Source organism: Esox lucius, chromosome 13, assembly GCF_011004845.1.
Source record: "Esox lucius isolate fEsoLuc1 chromosome 13, fEsoLuc1.pri, whole genome shotgun sequence".
Lineage (NCBI taxonomy): Eukaryota > Metazoa > Chordata > Actinopteri > Esociformes > Esocidae > Esox > Esox lucius.
Window position 1 is genome coordinate 19,271,849 of NC_047581.1, and position 26,737 is coordinate 19,298,585.

The 26,737-nt window shown below is 44.0% G+C and overlaps 1 protein-coding gene across 5 annotated transcripts; it reads left to right on the forward strand.

The window, feature by feature from the left end:
- Positions 1-5,561: 5,561 nt before the first annotated feature.
- Positions 5,562-26,704, forward strand: LOC105026101 (N-acetyllactosaminide beta-1,3-N-acetylglucosaminyltransferase 4). 5 transcript variants are annotated; one of them, XM_010897332.5, is made up of 2 exons: positions 5,562-5,723; positions 25,085-26,704. In XM_010897332.5, the coding sequence occupies exons 1-2, from the start codon at positions 5,689-5,691 to the stop codon at positions 26,208-26,210; spliced, it is 1,161 nt and encodes a 386-aa protein (XP_010895634.4). In that variant the 5' UTR covers positions 5,562-5,688; the 3' UTR covers positions 26,211-26,704. The 5 variants fall into 5 exon arrangements, 4 of the variants coding, with proteins under 4 accessions (XP_010895634.4, XP_010895638.4, XP_010895637.4 ...); XM_010897336.5 differs by lacking the exon at positions 5,562-5,723 and adding an exon at positions 13,523-13,655; XR_004576740.1 differs by lacking the exons at positions 5,562-5,723; positions 25,085-26,704 and adding exons at positions 21,209-21,406; positions 24,389-24,432.
- The last annotated feature ends 33 nt before the right edge of the window (positions 26,705-26,737 follow it).

Genomic DNA, 26,737 nt, shown 5'->3' on the forward strand with positions numbered 1-26,737 from the left:
ACCTCCTCCTGAAAACCCTGATGTAGACCTGGTCTCCCGGAACCACTGCTCTGGGCTAATCGTCCTCTGGCTCAGACACTTGTGTGCTTTCCTGTTTGTAGATTAGCTCGTGTATAGTAGTTAGTTGTCTGACATATTCCCTGAACTCCAACTCCAATTGCTCCAGAGGAGGCCCTTCATGAGGACCTCGAAGCACAGGCACAGGCATGGGTCGACCCGTAAGCATTTCATGCAGTGTTAGATGCGTGGTCCTGTTAGCTTCTATGCGACAACTCATTAGTGCTAATGGTAGAGCATCAACGCAGTTCAATCCTGCACTGGCACAGATCTTATTGACCTTGGCTTTTAATGTGCCGTGCCCATTGTCAGAACTGATTTCTGACGGTATGCCAAATCTAGGCATCATCTCCCTCGTTAGGAACTTTATCACCATTCCTGTCCCTTGGTCCTTCAAGGGAATTGCTTCTGTCCATCTACTGAACCTGTCAATTACCACCAGCATGTACCGTTTTCCATGGATATGTCTTATCATATCCACATAGTCCATAACTAAATGTCTGAACAGTTCTTCTAGTCTTGGAATGTGGGCTGCATCCACCGTAGCCTGCATGTACAGTGACCAAAAGCCCTGATGTGCGATCTTCCTCATAGTCTCCCCCCTCGAGCAGTGGTCAAAACCATGCGCATTAGTGATAAAAACCCTAAGGAGGGCAGTAAGTGCTACCAGGAGCCCCGTGTGGCCCCTCCTCAAGCCTGTGTCATCAGTCGTAGCACCCCACTGAAGCCACAAATCAATTTCATACTCATTCGCTCTCACTTGCATTCTGATGACATCATACATACCAGGTGCTGCCTCAACCAGTATTAGTGGAGCTAAAACGGCTGTATTACACTTTGACGCTAACTTGTGCCTTACATTTAACAATAGCTACTTGTCGTGGGAGCAATAGTGACACCATGAGATCTTGGATATGATCATGATATAGAATAGCAGAACCATCAGTTTTCCTAAAGCCCCTCTGTTTCCACACAGCTCCAAGCGGATGACATACCCTGTGTGCATTACCTCCCCCTTCCCTACATGCAGCTGTCAGGGCCTTTAGTTCTTCTAGTTGAGCAGAACAAGGCTGTGGACAGGCTTGACTAATGCCTGTGTGAAATTGACCTTAAAATCCAGCATTATTACCATCAACGTCCCTGTAGCAAGAACCATCCACAAAGAACTCTTCCTCAGCTCCCTGAATTGGGGGTGAGAGAAGGTCAGGTCAAAGTCTGGTAAAAGCTAACGACTCACAGTCATGAGGCTCTCCCTCACAGTCCAAGGGGACTCTCTCTACTGGATTTATAGTAGCAAACTTGTTAATGGTGACATCTGGGTAAGCTCTGACACTGCTGAGTGTAAATAATCACTGGATAACCCATGGTAAGGGTGGATGTTTTGTCAGATGGATACTGTACTGCAGCTAACCCTTGATAACATGATGGATAACCTTGTGCTACAGAGTCCAGATTTGTGCTGTAATATGCTATGGGTTGTTTTTTCCTTCCACTACAAGTGTCCTGCATCAATACCGCTGTAGCATATCCTCTAGCCCTGTTGGCAACATAAAAAAGAAACGGTTAAGTATAGTCTGGTGTGCCTAGGGCAGGAGCGGACTGCATGTCTCGTTTAATAGTCTCAAAAGCTGCTAAGGCGCCACAGTTCCAATGTAACTTGGCACTCGACTGCTGCTGTCTTTCATGAGCTCCCTGAGAGGTGCTACTTTAATAGCATAGTCCTCGATCCAAATCTGCCTTGAGGACCTGTTTGAAAATGTGTGGAAAGTGTTTGAAACCTTGGGGCAGACTCGAGCATCTGTATTGTTTTCCCCCATAAGTAAAAGCAAAACAAATGTCTGCACTCTTCCGTTAAGGGGACTCTTAAAAAGGCACCAAATAAATCTATAAAAAGGAAATATATTTACAATATTGTAGCAATGCAAACAATACATTGGATTCAAAAATACCGTGCATTCAACATTCAAGGTTTGTTACATTTGGGAAGACCTGTACTTGGTGTCCCACCACAGAATGAAATGGTCTGAATTACACAAACACAAACTAAAAGCAAAAATGCTTACCTTTGTTGTGGCCACCGTTTGTGTAACTCAGTCCAAATCCTCCCGGGCAGTTCAGTCAAGCAAAAGATGTCTCTATCCAACTCCTGGCTGGTTTGCCAATGTATGTTGTGGAAAACCAAGTCCACTCTTTCTAAAAGAAATGCAACTCAGGAACTTGTGAATCCAATAGACTTTAATGAGAATCATAAAACAAAGACAGTCATCAAAGCCAGGCCCTTCTGCAGATACACCCAAAATCTAAGGTTGGGGCCTTGGCTTTATACAGAAACTTCTTGCATGATGCAATCTGACCATCCTTTTTTTTGGAAATCCCCTGGGCGGGGTTTACCTTTTGTCCCCCAGCTTTCTTGTGGGTCTGTAGTTCAAAGCAATAAATCATGACACACTCATGGTTCAAACTTGGGTCATTCCACCAGTCAGCACAAATTTAATAAACCATAGGGTCAATAATGTCAGGACACAGGATGATGCTCTGTTGAGGGGCACTGCTGCTGACAGCCTCTTGATGGTTCTCATCACAAGATACATCATGCATCGATGACCATGCAGTTGTAAGAACTCCTTGTCCTTGTGTGTTTGAGCTCCATTATTTAAGAACTCATTGTCTGTGTGAATGAATTACACATTAATATATTCACAAAGCGTGTGATTATAATGCATTTATATAAAAATCCCTCACAAGGGGGGACTGACTCAAATAAACAAAGTTAGTCAAAAGATTTGTTCTTTTTACTGAACGATTCGAAAAGATCCGGATCAGTAAAGTGAGTCGAATTTACCATCATTACTGTTTTGGAAATTTTGAACTAAGGTACATTTGAGAAATGTCTGTTTTTCCATTGGCTGGTATGTAGATCTTTACTTTGATTGTGACACATGTCTGTATAATATCAGAGGATTATTAGGTACTTTTGACCATGTTCTCCTGCCTAGACAAAGAAGGGTGTCAGTCTTTTTGTTCCTCAGGAATGTGGTCCTTGGGGGGAAGTAGGAGCAATTGGCTTGTTTAGGTAAACGCAACAGTAAACATTATGGCAGGATGGATAATGTGGGGGGACAGCCCGCCCTTTGGGTAAGAACCTATGTGACACAAGACAGATGGGCAACAACTTACCACACCCCTTTTTAACTGTAATAAATACGGACTGTTCATGTATTAAGTTAGAGACTCCTCTGACGATTATGTTTGTAAGCGTTTGATGCATCTCTCTCTTATTTGCAAATAATTAATAAAACTGTGACATTGTGCCAAGAGAATTTTGTCTCTGTACTACCTCATTTAAGAGTTCTGATCGATAAAATTGCCATCAGACTACCAGGCCGCCACTGACAAGATCGTGGCTGAATCTCAGATCGCATACAATCCATAGTAAATATGCCAGAAGACAAGTACAGTTGTGCTCATGAGTTTGCATACACTCGCATAAATTGTGAAATTTTGGCATTGATTTTGAAAATATGACTGATCATGCAAAAAAACTGTCTTTTAATTAAGGATTGTGATCATATGAAGCGATTTATTAGCACATAGTTGAATGGCTCCTTTTTAAATCATAATGATAACAGAAATCACCAAAATAGCCCTGATCAAAAGTTTACATACCCTTGAATGTTTGGCCTTGTTACAGACACACAGGATCTTTTAGTCATTATGTTAAGGACCTTGGAGCAAGTGTTGTCCACAGTCTATGAGAGGGATCTTGCTGTGACCTGTATCACTGCAGTTGACAGGATTTAAAACAAGGTCAAGTTCTAATTTTATCAGAGCCCTGTGGGCATTTATTATGGCATTATACAATATGTACAATTAAAAAAATAAGATTTTCAAGTCCGCCTGTAACTATCTTGACATTTTGGCTTCTCAAATGGCCATCCTTTACAGTAGAAGGAAGTGCTTTATATTCTGGGATACTGCAGACCCTCGGCTACATGAAGGATGTATTGAAAACACATTTTGTGAGGCTCTTAAATGAGTAATAATGTGGAATAGTCAGACATAATGGAAAAAACTGAAGATCACATGTTTTGGTATTTTACTGAAAAATTAAATACACTCACCTAAAGGATTATTAGGAACACCTGTTCAATTTCTCATTAATGCAATTATCTAATCAACCAATCACATGGCAGTTGCTTCAATGTATTTAGGGGTGTGGTCCTGGTCAAGACAATCTTGCCGTGGCATCGTTTAAATGCCACGGCCTACCTGAGCATTGTTTCTGACCAAGTCCATCCCTTTATGACCACCATGTACCCATCCTCTGATGGCTACTTCCAGCAGGATAATGCACCATGTCACAAAGCTTGAATCATTTCAAATTGGTTTCTTGAACATGACAATGAGTTCACTGTACTGAAATGGCCCCCAGAGTCACCAGATCTCAACCAAATAGAGCATCTTTGGGTGTGGTGGAACGGGAGCTTCGTGCCCTGGATGTGCATCCCACAAATCTCCATCAACTGCAAGATGCTATCCTATCAATATGGGCCAACATTTCTAAAGAATGCTTTCAGCACCTTGTTGAATCAATGCCATGTAGAATTAAGGCAGTTCTGAAGGCAAAAGGGGGTCAAACACAGTATTAGTTTGGTGTTCCTAATAATCCTTTAGGTGAGTGTACATAGGTTGCCTGTTTTACATTGCATTTGGATGCCTCCAGGGGTTCAAATGAACTACAAGTTGTATAGTTTAGAAAATATAAAATAATAAAATGAACATTGCTTTTTCTTTTTTTAAATTTCGTCAACATCCATTTTCTTTCTCTAAAACTCTGAAAATCACTCAAAAAGCCCATGTGGTCCCTGAATCAAATCTATTATATTGTACTTAAAAATGCCACCACTAGATGGCAGTCGTCCCTTATTTTTTGAACTGAGGATATTTTTTATGGGGTGTATTGAATAGGGGGTGCTTATATTTCCTTTGGAATTCCCTACAGGTGCCCTATCTGGAAGCAGTGGAGATTGGAACAAGGATGTATCCAGGCTTCCTCTGAATGGTTACATTCTCAGGAGACACCTCACACAACTCTGCCACAGCTGCTCCACAAAGACCTTGTGTTTTGGTTTGGCTTTGGTTTTGAATGTAACGCTGTCATTTTTAGTTTTTGTTTGTGTCCTAACCCGCAACCTGTGCCTGTCCTTGTTGTTTGTACCTATGTCTTGTTTTTCCTCGTTAGCTCCCTAGTTAGCCCTTTTCGGTCATCTCTTTTTCAGTCATTGTGTTTTATGCATGGTTCAGCCCGTGTTTTTGCCTGCATGCCTGTTTTTCCTACTGTTTTCTTGTTGTTGGCATGTTTTGATTCTTCTGGAGGTCCTTGTATATTATGTACACATTTGTCATGGCAATGTCTGTAAAATAAAAAAAACGGGTCCTGTGTACATATCATTGGGTCCCATAGGTTCACACCCCCATATATTTGTTGTATTCATCAATGCCCAAATCGTAGCAACAAACAATCCATGTCTGTGAACGCTTTCATTTGATTTTTGCATCATAAAGGGAATTAACAACAAATAGCAACGTCAACAAAATAGCATCACGGTATCTGCGCACTCAAAGACGACCATGGGGAGCCGGAAGTGCAATAACAGTACGCTACAGTAAGCTTCCACTATTGAATTCAATCTAAATAATTTAGAGGAAAAAACTGTAAACACCACATAGATTGCTGCAGTTTTTATAAACATTGCAAAGCAAATTACTATTAAAAAAATCCAATGTACCATTCTTATTTGCTGATTGAAAGAGTGATAGGAAACCGACTGCCCATTAAAGGACAATGCGTTTTCTGTCGAGTAATGTTCACCATTACACTTCATAAACTTATAAAAATGTATCTCAACAAACATATGCGCACATTTGACCATGGCTACCGTACCGTTATAACAAGTTATCATATAGGCCTAGTAATTGCACTAAAATAATGCAAAATAATAATAAACACTATCATAGTTCCATTTAGGCTACCCTTACCCAACTATTCAAACAGTTCGATTCCGTTCTGATACTTTTCATCGTCTGAAAGTTCAGACCCATTTTCCTATCCTCTCTCTCCATAATCATTTATGCACTTCTTTTGCCGTTAATATCCATTTGGTCATTTCTTTTTTTCTGAAAACATTTGCTTTTAGCTACCGAATGCGTCTTCTAAGCAACCCGAGAGCAAAATGTTTTTCTTGGGATCATGGTAAGTGCGACACTCGCCCTGGTGCGCTCGCTGGCTGTCTTTGTGGGAGGGGGGTGACATGGATCGACTTCAATTGGGTTGCTTTACCGCAGTCCGTGGTTTATGAATGCGTCTTCAATGCAATCCGAGTGCAAAAAGATTTTCTTTGGATCATGGTAATTGCCATCTCCCCCTGGCGCGCTCGCTCTGTCTCTCTCCCTCGCTTTTGGGGAGGGGGCTGACATGGATCGAATCACTTCACTTTGGTTGTTTAACTGAAGTCTGTGATTTATGAATGCGTCTTCAATTAAATCCCAGTGAAAAAATATTTTCTTGGGATCATGGTAAGCGCTCACCTCTCTCTCTCTCCCCCTCCCTCTCTTTCTCGCTCTCTTTTGGGGAAAGGGGTTGACATAGATATACTTCCCATTGGTTGTTTTATCACAGTCTGTGATTGGTTTATGCATTATAGACTTCCAAATAACAGAATAAGATCAAGTATAATCAGTTAGGGCTGCTGCTGAAATCTAGGTAAACTATTGGGTTTTAAGCAATAAGGCACTTGGGTTGTATATTCACTCGCTGGTTCTGTTCGTAATTTTTATGGACAGAATTTCTAGGCGCAGCCAGGGGCCGGAGGGTGTCAGGTATGGGGACCACACAATTTCATCTCTGCTCTTTGCAGATGATGTTGTTGTGTTGGCCCCTTCTAACCAGGACCTTCAGCATGCACTGGGACGGTTTGCAGCCGAGTGTGAAGCGGTGGGGATGAAAATCAGCACCTCCAAATCCGAGGCCATGGTCCTCAGTCGGAAAAGGGTGGCTTGCCCACTTCAGGTTGGTGGAGAGTGCCTGCCTCAAGTGGAGGAGTTTAAGTATCTGGGGGTCTTGTTCACGAGTGAGGGAAGGATGGAACGGGAGATTGACAGACGGATCGGTGCAGCTGCTGCAGTAATGTCTGTCGTGGTGAAGAAAGAGCTGAGCCGCAAGGCGAAGCTCTCGATTTACCAGTCAATCTACGTTCATACTCTCACCTATGGTCATGAGCTTTGGGTCATGACCGAAAGGACAAGATCCCGGATACAGGCGGCCGAAATGAGCTTTCTCTGCAGGGTGGCTGGGTGATCCCTAAGAGATAGGGTGAGAAGCTCGGTCACCCGGGAGGAGCTCAGAGTAGAGCCGCTGCTCCTCCACATCGAGAGGGGTCAGCTGAGGTGGCTTGGGCATCTTTTTCGGATGCCTCCGGAACGCCTTCCTGGGAAGGTGTTCCGGTCCCGTCCCACCGGGAGGAGACCCTGGGGAAGACCTAGGACACGCTGGAGGGACTATGTCTCCCGGCTGGCCTGGGAACGCCTCGGTGTCCCCCCGGAAGAGCTAGAGGAAGTGTCTGGGGAGAGGGAAGTCTGGGCATCCCTGCTTAGACTGCTGCCCCCGCGACCCGGCCCCGGATAAGCGGAAGAAGATGGATGGATGGGTTGTATATTGGCAATATACTACAGCTAAGTCCTGTGTCAAGGCACTTTGTGATGCTTTGTGTCCAGAGGCGTTGCTAGGATCACATTACATTCGGGGCTTAGTCCACCCTCCAGCCCCGTCCAGGACAGAAAGTACAGGGTTCTGAATGTACATGCGGAAGATTTCGATGTACACTAGTGGCCTACGCGTCTACGTTGTCATAAAGTGCAATCGGAATTATAGATGAATAGACCAGGGGCTATTTTTTTATTAAAATTGTTTTGGTCCATTTGAGATCCGGGGTAATTCATAAAAGAGTTGGGGCTATAACCCCAGACACCCAGGCCTAACAACGCCACTGGTTGTGTCCAAGACCATAGCCATAGTATAATGGCGACCAGAGTTATAACGAATTACAAAAAATCTGTAACTGTAATCCGTTACGTTACCAACAAAAATATTGTAATCGGATTACAGATGCTTAAAAAAATTAATTATGATTACTTTTGGATTACTTCAATTGAAAAAGAATAGGTGCGTGACATAAATAATTATGACCCGTGGTATGCTTGAGTTTATTATTTTATGTTATAAAAACATGTTATTTGAACGGAATTATGAATTGCGTGTGTGATCATCATGCCCGCAGAGATGGACACGCATAACCAGTTTAGTGATGGAGGATGGGCTAGTTAAAATCTCTCCAGTATTGGTTGGTCAGATGGCTGGTAAAAACAGAGTATATCTTCGATAATATTAGCCGAGTCATATCAAATGTTATTTAGTTATCTACTCGATGCATAATTCTCAGAACAATGATAGGACATAGGCCTACCTGGTGTTATATCTTTTTCAAGTTTCAAGGTTTATTTGTCAAATGCACCGAACAACACAGCCAGGACGAGTTGCACAGAATAACTTGTACAGGAATTGTTTAATAGATTAGGCAACTATTTGTTAGATAGCTGTAATATGGCGCTGCCTTCAAGATAAAACATTATATGGAATTTAGCAGGACATTTGAGGAGAAAATGTGTGTTGGGAAGCCCTCTGCCAAAAGATGATTGTCAGACTACTGCAGATTTAGTTAATGCGTGAAAAGCTACGGATATCTGAATTTTTATATAACAACGTCAATACCGTTTTTCGAGTAAAAAAGTGCAACTTGTATAATGTATACATTCATTCCACACAGACTGATATAGTTCAAGTGTTTATTTCTTTTAATTTTGATATTTATAACTGACAACTAATGAAAACCCCAAATTCAGTATCTCAGAAAATTTGAATATTGTGAAAAGGTTCAATATTGAAGACACTTGGTGCCACACTCTAATCAGCTAATTAACCCACAACATCTGCAAAGGCCTTTAAATGGTCTCTCAGTCTAGTTCTGTAGGCTACACAATCATGGGGAAGACTGCTGACTTGACAGCTGTCCAAAAGACAACCACTGACACCTTGCACAAGGAGGGCAAGACACAAAATGTCATAGCAAAAGAGGCTGGCTGTTCACAGAACTCTGTGTCCAAGCACATTAATAGCGAGGTGAAGGGAAGGAAAAGATGTGGTAGAAAAAAAGTGTACAAGCAATAGGGATAACCGCGGCCTGGAGAGAATTGTGAAACAAAACCCATTCATGTAGTCATATTGTAGATAAAGAATAGAGGACAAGGATGGAGCCATTTGTTCACATTTATTTACTAAAATTTATTTCATGAAGCCCTAGACATTAGCATATGTCAAAAGTGCTTATGCAAATATCCATCCTAAAACTCCAAAGAGCAAGTAACAGTGGCTAGGAAAAACTCCCTGGTAGTCTTTTAATCTTGGAAGAAACCTAGAGAGGAGCCAGGCTCTGAGGGGTGGCCAGTCCTCTTCTGGCAGTCTTTGCAGAAACCTGATCATATCAGTGACGATCAGGTGGGCTGTGGGCAGTGACAGCAGGAGTTATCAGAAAAATGCAGAAAAATTAATCCATGTTTTCGTTACTTCTAGATTAGATTACTGCAATGCTCTTCTCTCTGGTTATCCTGACAAACTAATAAATAAACTTCAATTAGTGCTGCACACGGCTGCTAGATTCCTAACTAGAACAAAAAAATGTGAACACTTTACCCCTGTCCTGGAGTCCTTACATTGGCTGCCTGTTAGGGTTAGGGCTGATTTTAAGGTTTTACTCTTAACCTATAAATCAATACATGGACTTGCTCCTACTTACCTTGCTGAAATGATCCAGCCATACATACCTACACGTAACCTTAGATCGCAAGATGCAGGCCTTTTAATTGTACCTAGAATTTCTAAACAAACAGTTGGCAGCAGGGCCTTTTCTCATAGAGCTCCACTCCTGTGGAATGATCTGCCAATTAAGATTAGAAGTGCAAACTTTCAAGTGTCTACTAAAAACTCATCTCTACAGCACGGTTTATAATTAGGTGTAGCCTGGCCCGGGGGCGTGAAGGTGACCAGTAGGCTTGATACTGTCCACCCTTGCTGTCTTGCCAGGTGGGCTCTCGTCGCCACTGGGATGCCCTCCCTCCAATGCCTTTCGGGGGAAGAGTCACTGGCTTGTTGTTGACTCTCTGTTGCGCACTTGTGCAATTGGGCTGTACGCTGCTGGCAATACTCGGCCCTCATTCAGGGGGGTTGCAGTTGGTGGGTGTCCCTTTGGTTGATGCCTGGCAATGTGGGTGGATTGATTTCCTGCCTGTTGGGCCCTGTCCGGGGCCTCCCCCGGGTAGGGCCACAGTGTCACCGGACCCCCCCGTCTCAGTTCCAAGGTGTTACGCTGCTATATTATTGTGCTGGGGGATATGAGGGATGTACTACTAACTTTTCTCAGTCTCCTCCAGTTTTACATTTTAGGAGGAGATGAGGTCCTGGTCCACACCTGCGGATTACCTGGTTTGGGGGGCCCGTTGCTGTCCCTGTCCTTGTCCACCTGGTCATACTTCTGACCTAGTCTAAAATCAAATAGAGAAATGTATTTATTATTCCAATTGGACTCTTAATATCTCACCCGGCACAGCCAGAAGAGGACTGGTCACCCCTCTGAGCCTGGGTCCTCTCTAGGTTTCTTCCTAAAATTCGACCTTCTTAGGGAGTTTTTCCTAGCCACTGAAATTCAACACTACTGTTGTTTGCTCCTTGGGGTTTAAGGCCGGGTGTCTCGTTTACGTCGCCGGGCACAACATCGCCGCTAAGGCGGTGAGTGCAGCTGAACTGGACGCTTCGCCCATAGGCCCTGACCTGTCACTGACCTCTTTTCTCGTGAAGAAAGGTATGTCGGGAGGCAGATTGGGGTTTGACAACCTCTTTTATAGCCATGGGGGCAGATGGCCATGAGAGGTGCGATTTGCATATTTACATTTTCAGTGCCTGCCTATTGGCAGAGGGGTAAACCAATAGGAGCGAAGCCCCTATGGGCGACACTCCACTCATAGAACTGGGGTTATGAAAGTAACCATCGTTACGGGGACACGCGCAGTGTTGCCAACTTAGCGACTTTTCAGACCCCGTTAGCAACTTTTTTTCAAAAAAGCGACTAGCGACAAATCTAGCAACTTTTTGTGGTGTTATTGGAGACTTGTTCTTACTCTTCTCAATGAGCAGCGGGTGCCGCTGTGGGCCCCTCCCCCATAGTTCAACACAGCTCTATCCAATTCAATGTATACATTATTGACGTTGCTTACCTGTAATGTGTGTTTACAGTCAAGTTTGTGATGAACCTGGTTTCCACAGGTTACCTAAGGCAAACTCAGACGTCTGATCGCCTGGAGCAGGGTTGCCAGATTTTGTTGACAGTATACCGAAAAATCTGCATAAGATTCCAGAAAAAACAGCGCTAACCTCAATTATTTCTATACAACCCTATCTGTAAATTGATTCAAGCCTATGTTTGCCCGCACTGTCATACAAAATACCCAAACTGTTTGGGAACCCGCTCCCAACCCGTACACTTGCCTGGCGCCACAACACTTGCCTTTGTGGCAGTTTTTTTTATTTGGTTTCGCAAATAAGACAATTCTGAGTGTTTTCGATCATTTAAGTTACAATCAGCGACACTTACTGTTTGTTATCTGACCACTTCAAAAAGAGCGGTGATGGCCACCTTAAGGGACGAAGTGGAGAGTTTCCCGCAAACGATGAGGGTGGCTTCGTGTGTTCTGTAGTGAAGGGTCGTTCATGAACGATTTGTTCTTTTTGAACGTATCTTTGTGGTGAATCGTGATGCATGAGAGGAGGGGGGAATGAGTCAAAATATATTTTTACTGAACAATTCGAAAATATCCGGAGCAGTAAAGTGAGTCCAATTTCCCATCACTACCAGGCCGCCACTGACAAGATCGTGACTGAATCTCAGATTGCATACTATCCATAGTAAATAGGCCAGAAGACTAGTACAACTGTGCTCATGAGTTTGCATAACCTCACAGAAATTGTGACATTTTGGCATTGATTTTGAAAATATGACTGATCATGCAAAAGAAAATCTTTTATTTAAGGATTGTGATCATATGAAGTGATTTATTAGCACATAGTTGAATGGCTCCTTTTTAAATCATAATGATAACAGAAATCACCCAAATGACCCTGATCAAAAGTTTACATACACTTGAATGTTTGGCCTTGGTACAGACACACATAGGTGAAAATGTCAATTAAAGGTGAATTTCCCAAACCTGTGGCTTTTTAAATTGCAATTAGTGTCTGCATATAAATCAATGAGTTTGTTAGCTCTCATAAAAATGTATGGAACCAAAGGCCTGTTTATTGCCCTGGAACTTAGTTATGTAGTTTTACATGAAAGAGTAGGACAAATGTCTGCCACCACTATGTGAGAGACTGATCTAGTGGTACATCTCAAATGAACACCTCCGTTCTCCACTCCACCCTAGGCCATGCATTTGTGCCTTCACACACACCTCTGCCCTTTGCTGAGGGAGCGTACATTTTCAAGTGCGAATTAGACCCACCGATGACCCCTTCAAGTAAGTGTGAAATAATGCTGCCGCCGCTAGCAAAGTGGAATCCCATAAGGCACCAAACCATCACTAAAAACAATAACATTCCTATAATTGCAGTGGTAGAATAAATGGTTGACATCTACATGTAGCTACTGTTGACGTAATATTACGTTTTGGGTGGAAGATCTTAAATCTGTGACAGAAATTTGAATATCACTAAGGGGACAAGACATTTTTCACACTATAATGCACCACTGCTAATTTTCATCCTGATTTAATTTAGGGAAACCGAACCCCGCAAAGGCTCTCAGAGGGGTTTTCGTGCACACCTCCATATTCTTCACCATGCACGTATCACGTATCCTAAGATGAGGGGTGTCCAACAAACCCTGATTGGACGAGCAGTTCACATCCAGCAGTAGCCTACACTGCATGATAACAAACCGCAAAAAACTATCCTTCATTAAACTGGTAGAACCAAAGCATGTAGATCTAACTTCTTTTTCCTATCCATTTTCTGCACATAACAATACAGAACAGTGCTTCTTATTATTAACAACTTTTTGCTGTTTCTGTGTCTTCTTTGTTTTGCTTCTTCTGTATCAATACCACACTGTCCTCTTGTTAGTATGTTGGCAAGCACCTACACAAACGTCTGAGGAAGTGGCCGGCTCATGTCTTAACAGACAACGTTGCGCAAAGTAGCGCAATATTCTGTTTTAGGCGTTGTCTATAGGATGGGAGGGGCAGAATCGATGTATGATCCACCTTAACAAAAGCCAGGCTGGGGAGAGGTTTGTAACTATTTTGTATGTGTATAACAATGGTCAGGAGTCTGATCACCACGGGTGGGAAAGTTAATGTGCTGGTGGTATTTTGGCAAAATCCTTCCTCATATTTGCCCTATTGAAGTCACCATCAACAGTGAAAGCTGCCTCTGGGTGAGCATCCTCTGGTCCATTTATTACTCCGTGTAAGTCCTCCAGCACTTGCGTTTCATCCTCCTGCGGGGGTATGTAGACTGCTGTGATAATAGTCAACAGGGGACTACGTAGACTATTTTATGGAAATGTTACGTTACGTTAGGTTCAGGGGTGACTTGTCATTAGGGGCAGGTGTGTTGTCAACAGAAATAACTGTTTTTATTTTTCTCGAAGATTACTTCCTATCATTTATTATCTATGAATATAGCATCTACATAAATTGCATATCATTTGTGTTAGGATTTTATTTAATGTTGCTGCCTTGTTGCTTCAGACTGCGTTTTGCCGATTCTAGTTCGCTGTAGTAGGCCATAGGCTAACCGTGAATGTGGGGCTAGCCCCTCTCTCACAATGCAATGTACATTGTACGTGTGAACATATTAATACGCATTCTCAGAATGTTAGTGTGATCAATGTAGATCACACAAATTTGATGCCAAATGGGGCTGACAACCGGTAGCCCCACTACAACATAATTTCGTATTTGGCTCCTTCGCCGGCTCTCCCAAAGTCAGTACCCCCCCCCAAAGGCGCGGGCTCCCGACCGCAAGACCGGGACGACCACACCCGGACCGGCGGAGGCTCAGCGCCCGGAGCCGCCGGCACAGGCCGGGGAGGCGGAGCCGCAGGGACAGGCCGGGGAGGCAGAGGGTCAGGAGACGGGAGAGCCGGCGGAGGGACAGGAGCCGGCAGGAGAGCCGGCGGCGGGTCGACAGCCGGCGGAGGAGCAGGAGCCGGGGGAGCCGGCGGAGGGTCGACAGCCGGCGGAGGAGCAGGAGCCGGGGGAGCCGGTGGAGGAGTAGGAGACGGGGAAACCGGCGGAGGGTCAGGAGCCGGCGGAAGAGCCGGCGGAGGAGCAGGAGACGGGGGAGCCGGCGGGGGAATAGGAGCCGGTGGAGGAGCAGGAGCCGGGGGAGCCAGCGGAGGGTCAGAACCCTGTGGGAGAGCCGGCGAAGGAGCCGGAGACGGGGAAGCCGGCGGAGGGTCAGGGAGAGCCGGCGGAGGGTCAGGGAGAGCCGGGACAGGCGAGGGTGCCGCTGAGGCCGGGACAGGCGAGGGCGCCGCTGAGGCCGGGACAGGCGAGGGCGCCGTGGGACGATGCGGGGGCTCCTGGGCAGGTGAAGGCGCTGCGGGACAAGGTCAACCGCGGGCTCGGGCGGCGGCGGCCAGTCATCCGCGGCCTCGGGCGGCGGCGGCCAGTCATCCGCGGCCTCGGGCGGCCAGTCAACCGCTGGCTCGGGCGGTGGCGGCCAGTCATCCGCGGCCTCGGGCGGCGGCGGCCAGTCATCCGCGGCCTCGGGCGGCCAGTCAACCGCTGGCTCGGGCGGCGGCGGCCAGTCATCCGCGGACCCGGGCGGCGGCGGCCAGTCATCCGCGGCCTCGGGCGGCCAGTCAACCGCTGGCTCGGGCGGCGGCGGCCAGTCATCCACGGCCCTGGGCGGCGGCGGCCAGTCATCCGCTGGCTCGGGCGGCGGCGGCCAGTCATCCACGGACCCGGGCGGCGGCGGCCAGTCATCCGCGGGCCCGGGCGGCGGCCAGTCCACGGCGGGTCCTGGCGGTGGCGAAAACAGGGCAGCGGGAGGAGCTGGCGGCTGAGGCCACTGGGCAGCGGGTGGAGCTGGCGGCTGAGGCCACTGTGCAGTGGGAGGATCTGGCGGCTGAGGCCACTGGGCAGCGGGTGGAGCTGGCGGCTGAGGCCACTGGGCAGCGGGTGGAGCTGGCGGCTGAGGCCACTGGGCAGCGGGAGGAGCTGGCGGCTGAGGCCACTGGGCAGCGGGAGGAGCTGGCGGCTGCGGCCACTGGGCAGCGGGAGGAGCTGGCGGCTGCGGCCACTGGGCAGCGGGAGGAGCTGGCGGCTGCGGCCACTGGGCAGCGGGAGGAGCTGGCTGCGCTGGCTGCGGCTCCCAGGCAGCGGGGGGCGCTGGCGGCGCTGGCTGCGGCTCCCAGGCAGCGGGGAGCGCTGGCTGCGGCTCCCGGGCAGCAGGGGGTGCTGGCGGCGCTGGCTGCGGCTCCCAGGCAGCGGGGAGAGCTGGCTGCGGCTCCCGGGCAGCGGGGGGCGCAGGCTGCGGCTTCCGGGCAGCGGGGGGAGCAGGCTGCGGCTTCCGGGCAGCGGGGGGCGCTGGCTGCGGCTCCCGGGCAGCGTGGGGCGCTGGCGGCGCTGGCTGCGGCTCCCGGGCAGCGGGGGGCTCTGGCTGCGAGAACCGGTACGGCGGGTCCCGATAGCCCCACCAGTCCTCGCATCTCCCTACATCAGGGAAAGCCCTCATAGGCCCCACCGGCGTTGTTGCCCGACGCCTAGGAGCTGGCACCGTGTCCCTTTGTGGTGGTTCATTCTGTCACGGTCGTGGGGTGAGAAGGACACAGGCGCAGAGTAGAGTTGGTGAAGATAATCCATGTTTAATGTAAAATAAAGAAAGACTCCAACAAAACAAAAGGCCGCAACCAGTGACGTGGGTATTCCTTACACAGGATAAACAAAACCAAAATGAACCACGCCTTGGGGCCTACAAACTAAACTTAAATAGGGTCCCCAATTGGAGGCAATAACTAACACCTGCCTCCAATTGGGGAAACCAAAAAAAGGAGTAGAGGTGGCTAAAGGCCACCTCCTGTCCTGTCCTGGCTATGCCCCAAGCCCAGCGCAGAGATGGCTAGGGGCACAGCCAGGACGTGACAGTATTTCAGACTTGATTGGCTGTCTAGCAGTCTGGCACCAACATTAGTGGACAAGAAGAGCGAGGAGGGTAGATTGTCTTAGCTAGCTTGTTAGCTTCACAAACGCCAGATAACTTGAGAATATTAATAAAGTGGATTTCATACTCGAGCACCAGTTTGAAACCTTTAATTTGGAGGAGAAATTTCATGTAAAGCTACTTGGTGCCCTTCAGCCACAGGATGGGGGAAGTGCCGGCTTCTCTCCCAAAGGAACTGAACTCTTTCTATGCTCGCTTTGAGAACATCATCCCTGGCATGGACACTCAAATGGACCAGGATGGCTGCCCTTTACAAATGACCAGGGCAGACGTTTCCAAAGCCCAAAAAAAGGATTAACACCCGCAAGGCTCCTGGACCAGACAACATCTCAGGCCGTGTTCTCTTTGGTCTGTACAGAACAACTGGCTGATGTCTTTACTGATATTTTCAACGTATTGCCGATTAAGGAGATACTATTCCAGGATACTATTCCAGGATCTTCTACAGATGCACTATCTGTACTATATACATTACTTTACCCAACGTAATATATCTTAAGAAATCGGCTGTTTTTTACAGTTAGCTGATGTGTTGAAAGTGCTGCAACATCTGAACCCCAGCGAGAGTAAACCATAATGCAGGGTCCCCAATTGGAAGCAACGATCTACACCTGCCTCCAATTGGGGAGACCAAAAGGAACAGAGGTGGCTAGAGGCACACCTTCCGTCCTGTCCTGACTATGACCCCAGCCCAGTGCAGATGGCTAGGGGCATAGCCAGGACGTGACAGGGGGGGGGGGGGGGGGGGTAAGGTAGGTTATGTAGTATGGGGGAATAAAGGTACCGAGTGGACAGGAAAATTAGTGCAAAATGAGAATCTATGACCTACGTCATAATTTAATATCTAATAATCTGACTCCATATTGTTTGTAAACATACGCAATCATAAATGACCATGATATGCTGAAAGTTCTTAGAAAAGGTAGCTAATCTTTCATCACAAGCCAAACATTTAAAATATAATGTTTCACAGCCTTCGTTACCCTCAATGTTCCTCATCAGTCAAGTACAGAAAACAAGGAACCATGTAGCAACCCGGAACTCAGGGATGACCAATCTAGTCTCTTCGATTTACGTGTCTATATCAGTTATCATAAGCGCCCATAAGGTGTAGGTTGTTTAATACGAACCATATAGTATATGTATAGTATATATGTGTTCCTGGAGCTACACAGAATGTTACGAAACCCACGATTCAGGGATGACTAGTCAATGTCATATGTTCCCACGTCTAACCATACTGGGTGTGTAATTACCATTAGCCCTACGATAATTAAATAACAATACAAAACGTAATTACATGCCAACACGATTCAACGTCCTCCCAACTAGCCTAACAGTCTACTATGTATATGTATATAAGTATCTAAGACACTATAGCATGAAGGTGAGCTAGGAGCTGTTAAAGAAAGATGCCAAGAACCAAGTCAGGCATCCCTATTTATCCCACCCAGACAGACCGATTCCAAACTCCCCCATTGCATTTATAATAGGATCACCTCACCTTGGCTAAAACAATGAAAACAAAGAAACCGGCATTCACACATTACACACCCTTGGTCTTGCAGGATTCTTCATCCAGTAAACATTTAACTGTAACAAACTATATAATATGTACAGCATTGATTTATGAGACACACATTAAAAGACCAAACATCAGTGAGGTTAATCCTAACAAAAGTCATATTTCTACTTTGTTGAATTGTCCATCCTCACACCTGGTTCGTCTGAGCGGATGGGGCTACCTTGGCCCCCACCGAGTATGTCCATTCCTTATCAGGAAGCAAATAGGCCCGTTGGTGTGTAATTAGCATGACCCACTGAGTTGAGACACCAGGCAACACAGCACCTTCACAAACCTTCCAAAACAAACTTTCATTACACTACAGTTACACTATTCAAGACATAACATACATTTAAAACACCTCAATTCTGGTAATTAAAATAATGTATAACAATGCAAAGAAATTATTGGTTTAGAAGAACCAACAAATGTGACAACTGATTCTAGTCTATTGAAGCAGACCAAGCAGTTCATGTTCCTTCCCAAATTACCTGCTTCACTCACCTGAACCTCATATTGAATTGGGATATGTGGTCACACGTCTGAGATAACTTGTTGTAGTCCCTGAAAGACTAGGTGGGATCACGTAAGAGCATTGAGTTTTTGGATGATGATCAAGGTACTGTTTTTCTTCTTAAAAAGCTGAAAAAACTGTGCCATAACTGGTTGGTTAGCAGACTCTTTATATAAATCCTGATAGAATGTATGTGGCAGAAAGTGCCTTTTTTCATGCATTTTATAGTTAATTAATACAAAAGCACATATATTTCTACATCCCTGACACCCAAATATGTTGATTTGGACTACATTTTTGCAATGTTTAAACAATCAGTCACAACAAAAACAGATGCTTAAAAAAAATCTGAATATAACCATGAACCAGGAAGAGATCACAGCCAGTTTGACATGTAACCACACTGAAAAAAAATTGTCATCAAATATATTTTTCCTCTGCCTATTTACAGTGTTTAGTACACCAGCACAATGTCTGTTGGACCCATTTCTGAAGGCACTTAATATAACACAAAAGGCTGCTTTGACAATGCGGCTAGAGAACATGCAGCAATTCTATAACACATTCCATAAAATTACAGCCACTTAAGACTCTTTTTAATACAATTTACATATTTTGCCATGATCTGTGTTAATGTAAATATTATATTTATTCCACCTGGGAGAATCAAACTATTGAAAACCCAGGTATTGTTCTATTGAAGTGCCATGTCCTATAGCCCGGGCTGAATATGAATATGGTTACATATCAGCTAACTTGACATGGGTAGTTTGAATACCCAGGAGTCTATGGAAACAAAGGGACAGAAAACAGCAGTGTCTGCCTTAATAAAATGAAATAAAATAGCCATTTAAAACAGAACTTACACAAGAGTGCATAACCCAGCAGCATATATCAATATATAGTCACATAGCAGTGCCTTAAAAAAAATATGACCACTTGAAACACGTTACTTCCAAAGAAAAAATATATAATTTGTACGTGTGAAAATGCATTTTCTGTTCTCCATGTAGTCGTGTTACTCATATTGCCACCCAAATTGGCAATCCACATTATAGTTTCCAGAGAAACCGAAATGTTCTCAGATGACAGACCTGAATGATATGGGAGTGTCATCTGGTTCTGGCACGCCAATGCTTGCCATGTTGCTCTTTTGCATTTAGCTATACCTGCTAATTCCTTCAGAAGGTAATTGCTACAATAACAGTCTCTTAGCTCTGTTGTAGACAGCTACGAGACAAAAAAACATTCTTTTTTTTCAAAGACAATATTACTATGTGGATATTTTTCCTAGGTTAATTCATACACCATTGGTGAATGCAATATTTGTTTTTTACAATGAAATGTATATTTATTTCCTGGCTGTAATACATGATTAATGTAGGTATTCATGTATACGCAGTGCGTACCAAACTGTGCACCATGGACCCTGTACCAATGGTTTAATACGAATACATATATCGTTTCACCCATTACCAAAAAGGGAATGTTTCGCAGGTGGTGGCCATAGACAATTGCGCTTTCCTTACCCTTCCTGATTGATTCCTCTCTAGTATCTGGTGGTAACTGCAGCCCATTTAGGTTGAACAGGTAGTCCAGCTCCTCCAGGATGGCACATCCATACATGCCTTCGCAATAAGGTTTTCTGTGTCTCCCAGTAAAGACTCAAGAGCATGGAGGAGATGGGCTTTTACATGAGGAGAGCTGGACAGGGCCGTAGAAGGGCATCAACCCAATAGCAGGACCGGTATCTGCTCCCTTGTGCAAGGAGGAACAGAAGGAGCACTGCCAGAACCCTACAAAATGACCTCCAGCAGGCTACTGATGTGTATGTTTCTGAACAAATTGTCAGAAACAGACTCCATGAGGGTGACATGAGGGCCCGACATCCTCTAGCTCACAACCCAGGACCATGCAGCTCGATTGGCATTCGCCAGAGAACACCAGAATTGGCAGGACCATGCCCGGCCTCATGTGGCCATAGTGTGTAGGCAGTTCCTGAATGACGAAGGCATTGATACTATTGACTTGGCCTCCTGTTCCCCAGACCTGAATCCAACTGAGAACCTCTGGAACGTTATGTATCGATGCATCCGACACCACCAAGTAACGCCACAGACTGTCCTGGAGCTCACTGATGCCCTGATCCAGGTCTGGGAGGAGATCCCCAGGACACCATCCCTGTCTCATCAGGAGCATGCCCAGACACTGTTGATGTGATGAAATTCAGTTGGAACAAACAGCCTGTGATTTCAATAGTTTACTTAGAGTTTGAATCTGGCACTCAATCTGTTGGTGATTTTGGGTTCCATTGACCGTTGTTACGTAATTTTGTTCTCAATGAGTTACACAATGTACAGCAAAGATTTTGATCTTTAATTTATTTCTCGAGACCCGGGGTGTGATTCAAGAGTTCCCTTAATTTTTTGAACAATGTATTTGCATGAAGAAAAAAGCTGCCATGTTAAAATGTGGGATTCAAATTAAAGATTTAGCCTATAATAACGAAGTCAACATTGACTGCCATATAATAAATCCCGTTTTCCCAGTATACGACCTCGAGTGTCAAAAGTAATTACTGAGGAATATTTAAATCACAGAGGGAAGGGACAGTCTTGAAAATGTTCTGCCTGCGCGCTCTTCATGTTTTTCTGGTTTCTTTCGCATTCTTTGAATGATTCAGGCATTGACGACCGTGTGTCCTAGAGTATATAAATGTAAGGCAAAGTCACAGGAACGTCTTAGACGTAAGAAAACTAATTTAAGGGATCGGGAAGTGGTTCATCAACCACTTTTGTTTTATTGCGCACTGATCACTGGGCAACGGCAAATGTCTGACGCATTTGTCCAAGGCTACAACTATTTTGACAGTCCAGATGTAAGTAAGTCAATAACCATGTTGTTTAAAAATATATATTTTGTTATTTGGGGGTCGAAATAATTGATCATTATCCAATCTTGTATTGTGCCCTATAGCTTTTCTTTTTCCAAAGCAAACTGAATTATGATTCTAAACCGTTTGGTGTAGGCTAAGAAATCTGAGTTGGGTCTATTAAGTTAAGTCTATTCATTGACGCGCTTGCTTTCATCGGAGGATGAAGCCATGCCAGGAGCTCCAACGCTTCGTCTGGAGGTTAACACTTGTCACTTGCCGTACGTTTTGGAAATTTGGCATGTCTTTAATATCACCGGTACATTACTTTCCTTGTTTTCTAGGTGGTACTTCAAAGATGTTCGCGTGTTCACGTTCCTAAAGATTTAGTAGAGCACCGATAGAGATAAGCGCTTTTTTCCCCATACTTGTGAAATAGATGAGTTACCACAAATACACAACACGGTTATCAATGTCCGAGGCGGATTTATGAATACTATAGTTTTTGCTCCACAACATTAATATATTTTCAGGTTTAGAAGTGAATAGTTTTAGTTCTACAAGTAGACAAAATTCTGTCTGCTTAATATACAGACCGGTGAAAAATGATTTGCCACCCGTCTAATTTTCTGCGTTGTACTTGTTTCACGTTGAATTTGGTCAAATTTTGTGTCCAACATTTTCATGCATATAGTCATAGTGTTCTATAAGTACATGTATCGCATTTATTTTCACCGAGGGAAAGTTGGTTGGATATTCGTTATTCAACGGATATTTGAAACCCGATATCAGGTCTTGTTTTCCCAGACTAAGCCACACTATAACCCGGTGTATAAAACCACGAACAAATCGGTCTGCTTATGGTTAGGGACCGTCAATAAATTACATGTGGGTGTCCTTGAGGATTGTAAGTCATTCAGTTCAGGTAAAGTTGGTTTGATATTCGAATTGTATAAATTATTATTGACCTATTTATGTTTTAATAACCGCAAATCATTTTTTGAAAAAATTGTAGAGTACAAAGTAAATTGCGGCCCACCACTTAATTTTAAAATACCAATGTGGCGCTGAAGACTAAAGATGTACCTACACTTGCTCTAACTTTTCATTAGGTACATAGCAGGAGAGAGCAGGGTAAGTTGTCACACTGCTCATACCTCCAACACTAAAGGTGCTTTCTCAAAATTCTAATAGCTACTTTGCGTGACTACAAGTTCTATGGTCAACTTCCTGTTCACAAGTGATCAAGATCACTCTAATCCGAGGTGATCACAAGTTTCTTATTTTTCAAAATTTGACACTTTACATTTTATGCAAGAAAATTGTCAGGTATGAACAGGGGAATTTTGGGCCCCATGACCAAAAATCTAATTGGGCCCCCTCTGTGCAGCTGTTACCTTTTTTTTGGGGCCCCTGTCAGTCATGGGCCCTTGGAATTGTCCAAACTTTTCCCCACTTTACAGCGCCCCTAGGTATGAAAATTATTTTTTGCACTGAGTAGAGGAGACTATAACACATCTTTTGATACTTTATCTGCAGTCCTATGTTGAGCTAAACTTGAGATTTACAGGCTCTGTAGTGTCAGTGTGTTTGTGTATGTCTACAGACACATTTGCCTACTGTATGAGACAGTATATCCACACATACACTAGTTCATACAGTGTCATTAATTTAGAGTGATTTTATGAATTGCGTAATAAGGGCATAATAAGCCTGTAATGAATATGCAATTGCAATGAGGAAATATTTTTTGGAAGGAAAGAATACAGGAAGGAAGGAAGAAAAAAAAGAGGGGAAGGAAAGAAAGATTATTAGAAATTATAAAAGAAAAACAGATAATGACAGCACACCACTTGACAATGTTAAAGGCCGTGAGGCAGGTGAAGTTGCAGTTGCTATGCCAGCATTATTGTCTTGATTGACAGGCATGATTTGTCAGACACTCTAGGCAGGATATTTTTCATTTTGAGTTCTATAATGAAGTTGAATTTGGTTTGAATTTGAAATCAATATGAACAATTATTTGTATTCTTATTTGTTGATAATCCAATGTGACAACTTATCCTACACAGTGTGACAATTTACCCGCTGATGGGGCAAAACGTCACAAGTGCACACTCTCTATTTAACGGTCTACAACTCCATACTGAAATAAGATATGAAGAGGTAATGAATACAAAATATGTGCCCTAGACGGCCTTCTTTAATTTGGAATGATATACAAGTGGGGTACGAGAGCCATCTCCACTGAGATTAGTGCCGATTTCAAACACTAATAACATACAGAAATATGTTGGAAATGGATTTTAGCTTCAGTCACCTCCAATATGGCAAAAAAATTAGCAAAATAACTGTATACAATTAAGTTATTTTTGCAAAAGAGGGGAATACATTGCTCAGAAGGACACCTTTATTTTTAAATGTATAATATATTCCTGCCTCAAATATTGGTGTCAGGATTGGCATCCAGAATGATTATTATAAATCAAACAAAATCAACATTATAATTTAATCGTCTTAAACTGTATTCTATACCTCTCCCATTATCTCTCTGTATGACACCATACATGGTGTAATTTATTGGTCTGACCTCTGTTTCCCTCCTAGCATATTGTTTCTTTTAGTACTCAATTTGTAACTGTGTTGTCTTGCATTGTTACACCTTTGGCCAAGTTGTCATTACAAATTAAAATTGTCAATCGACTTACCTGGTAAAATAAAGGTGAAATAAAACATTAAAATGAGAAATGGTGGCCTTCCACAGATTCCATGAAAAGGGTAGTCCATAAGCCCATACATAAGGATCCGTAAAGATTCTGTGTGGAGGAATGGTGTAATATGGCTTTCAGTGTTTTCTGTAATAAAAAAATTATAGGAAAAGACTGTGGTGTTATATTTGCAAAGGGAGGATGCACTGTAAACAAAAAGCAACAACATTTTACAAATGTATTACTAAGAAAGTGAATAGCATATCTGGTTCATTTCTAGGGTCCATAAATGGTGCAGCTCCAAGTACTCCAACTACTGGTTGAGTGAGTAGTGTTACACAAACCAGAACGGCATTGGATATAGAATGGAATTCGTCTTCCTACATCCTTGGGGTTTCAGGCTGGGTGTTTTGTAAAAGCACTTTGTAACAACTGCTGATGTAAAAAGGGGTTCATAAATACATTTGATTGATTGATTGATGTACTTGTCAACATCTCAACATTGACTGTCCTGAGTCTGCTGAGAGCTGCTGCCATTAAGCAGGGTTAAACTCACATTGATACCACAAACTTGTGGCGGGTAGGAGTGATAAAAGTAAATGAACAAAACAAAAACACAAAAGCAGAACTATGCCTGTTTTGTTTGTAAAGCGAATCTGCACGTGCACAGACCATGTGTGTCTATATGAGTGTGAGGGCTTTTATCTGACCTATATTAATTATTGTTAGGCTATTTGTTCCACTCTATTTTACTGAACATCTCAATATTTAAGGAAAACAGAATGTGGCATCACATTGCAACATCATTTTATCGTTAAGGTTTTCAATTTGCTACTGTCCAAAAATGTACAGTATTTTGTGACGGAGAGGCATGAGTTTACGGGTGAGCTGCATGTCTTTGGTGCGAGACAAAAACTCTGCTTGTAGGCCTACTTTGTCACCTTGTTGCTAACCTGGTATTCTTATTTTTTCTCAGAATCATGAGGATCCTCTTGAAACACCAAAGCTGCTGTAAATGGTCCATTGTCTTTGGGACTGCCATGTTGATCAGTGTTATTTTTATTATGATGGACCATAAATTCCCACCAACAGATAGGAAGGTGTACAAACTGTTGCCTGTGAATCAGTCAGAGTGGTACTGGAAAGCCACTGCTCACATCACACCACCACAGCCAACTAAGCATGTTGTAGAGTGCTCTGTGGATAACGGCATGCAGAACATTCCATCCCACTTACCAGCTCCCCACCGAAACTTCCTAATGTACAAACACTGCCGGAAATTCCCCCGCCTGCTGTCTCCGACGCCCTGTGAGAATGACCTCTTTCTCTTGCTGGCTATTAAGTCCACAGCCATTCAGGTGGATCGCAGGATTGCGCTACGGAGCACTTGGGGGAAGAGGGGGTACATTGAGGGAAAAAGGGTGAAACTGTTGTTCTTAGTTGGCAAGTCTTCCGACAGAATTCAGGAATACTCATTGCAGCAGTTACTGGAGTGGGAGAGCAGGCAGTTTGGTGACATTCTGCAGTGGAATTTTAAAGACACTTTTTTCAACCTGACTCTGAAGGAGGTCCACTTCCTCGACTGGTTCAGCCTGGAGTGCAAGTGGGCCCAATATGTGTTCAAAGGGGATGACGATGTTTTTGTTCACACCAGCAATCTGCTGGAATATGTCAAGGACCACAATCCCTCTGAGCATCTGTTTGCTGGTGACATAATTCCAAAAGCTTATCCAATCCGTCAAAAACATTTGAAATACTTCATTCCAAAGGAGATGTACCCTGACAAGGAATATCCTCCATACGCTGGAGGTGGGGGCTACCTGATGTCACGAAAGACTGTGCTGAGCCTGGGAGTGGCAGCATCCAGCATGGATCTCTTCCCCATTGACGACGTCTATGTGGGCATGTGCCTGCTAAATATTAACATAACTCTGACACACCACCCTGGCTTCAAGACCTTTGGGTTCAAACAGGTGGTGTCACACTTCAACCCCTGCATTTACAGGGAAATGATGTTGGTGCACAAACTGAATCCTACAGAGATGTGGACCATGTGGTCACTACTGCAGGACCCAAAGCTGCAATGCTTTATTAAGACATAAAGCATCCAACGTTGCTCCATCTTGCAGTGCTTGTCAGTTTAGCTTCTATAAAATGACCATTTCTTTCAAGGAATGATTCTCTCCATAAATGGTCAAAAACATTTTCTTTCACTCAACACGTTTTCTGACCTTCACAAATGAGGAAAAGACATTTAAGAATACTGGGATATTTATACTTATATTAATGTTTCTGGGATGTTAATAGTTTATAAGAAACTGGAAGAAAATGTGGATGTAAAACCTTCAGAACCAGTGTAGCAGGTTAGAGAAGATAAGGGACATGCATAAAAAAAAAAAAAAACTGGTTACGCAGGTTCCAGAGATAATGACGGGAAACAGAAACTATGTAGTAGTAATCATGTTTTGGTGGGGTGTGTAAAAAGGGGTTGAGCTGTGTTTTAGAATTGTTAGGCATTGAACAGACTTTTCAAAGAAAAAGACCCTGGCCAGTTGGATTATCACTGCAGAAATAAAAGAAAGATTACATTTGAATATTTGAGGGAACGGTGTGCTGTTTAATATATAAG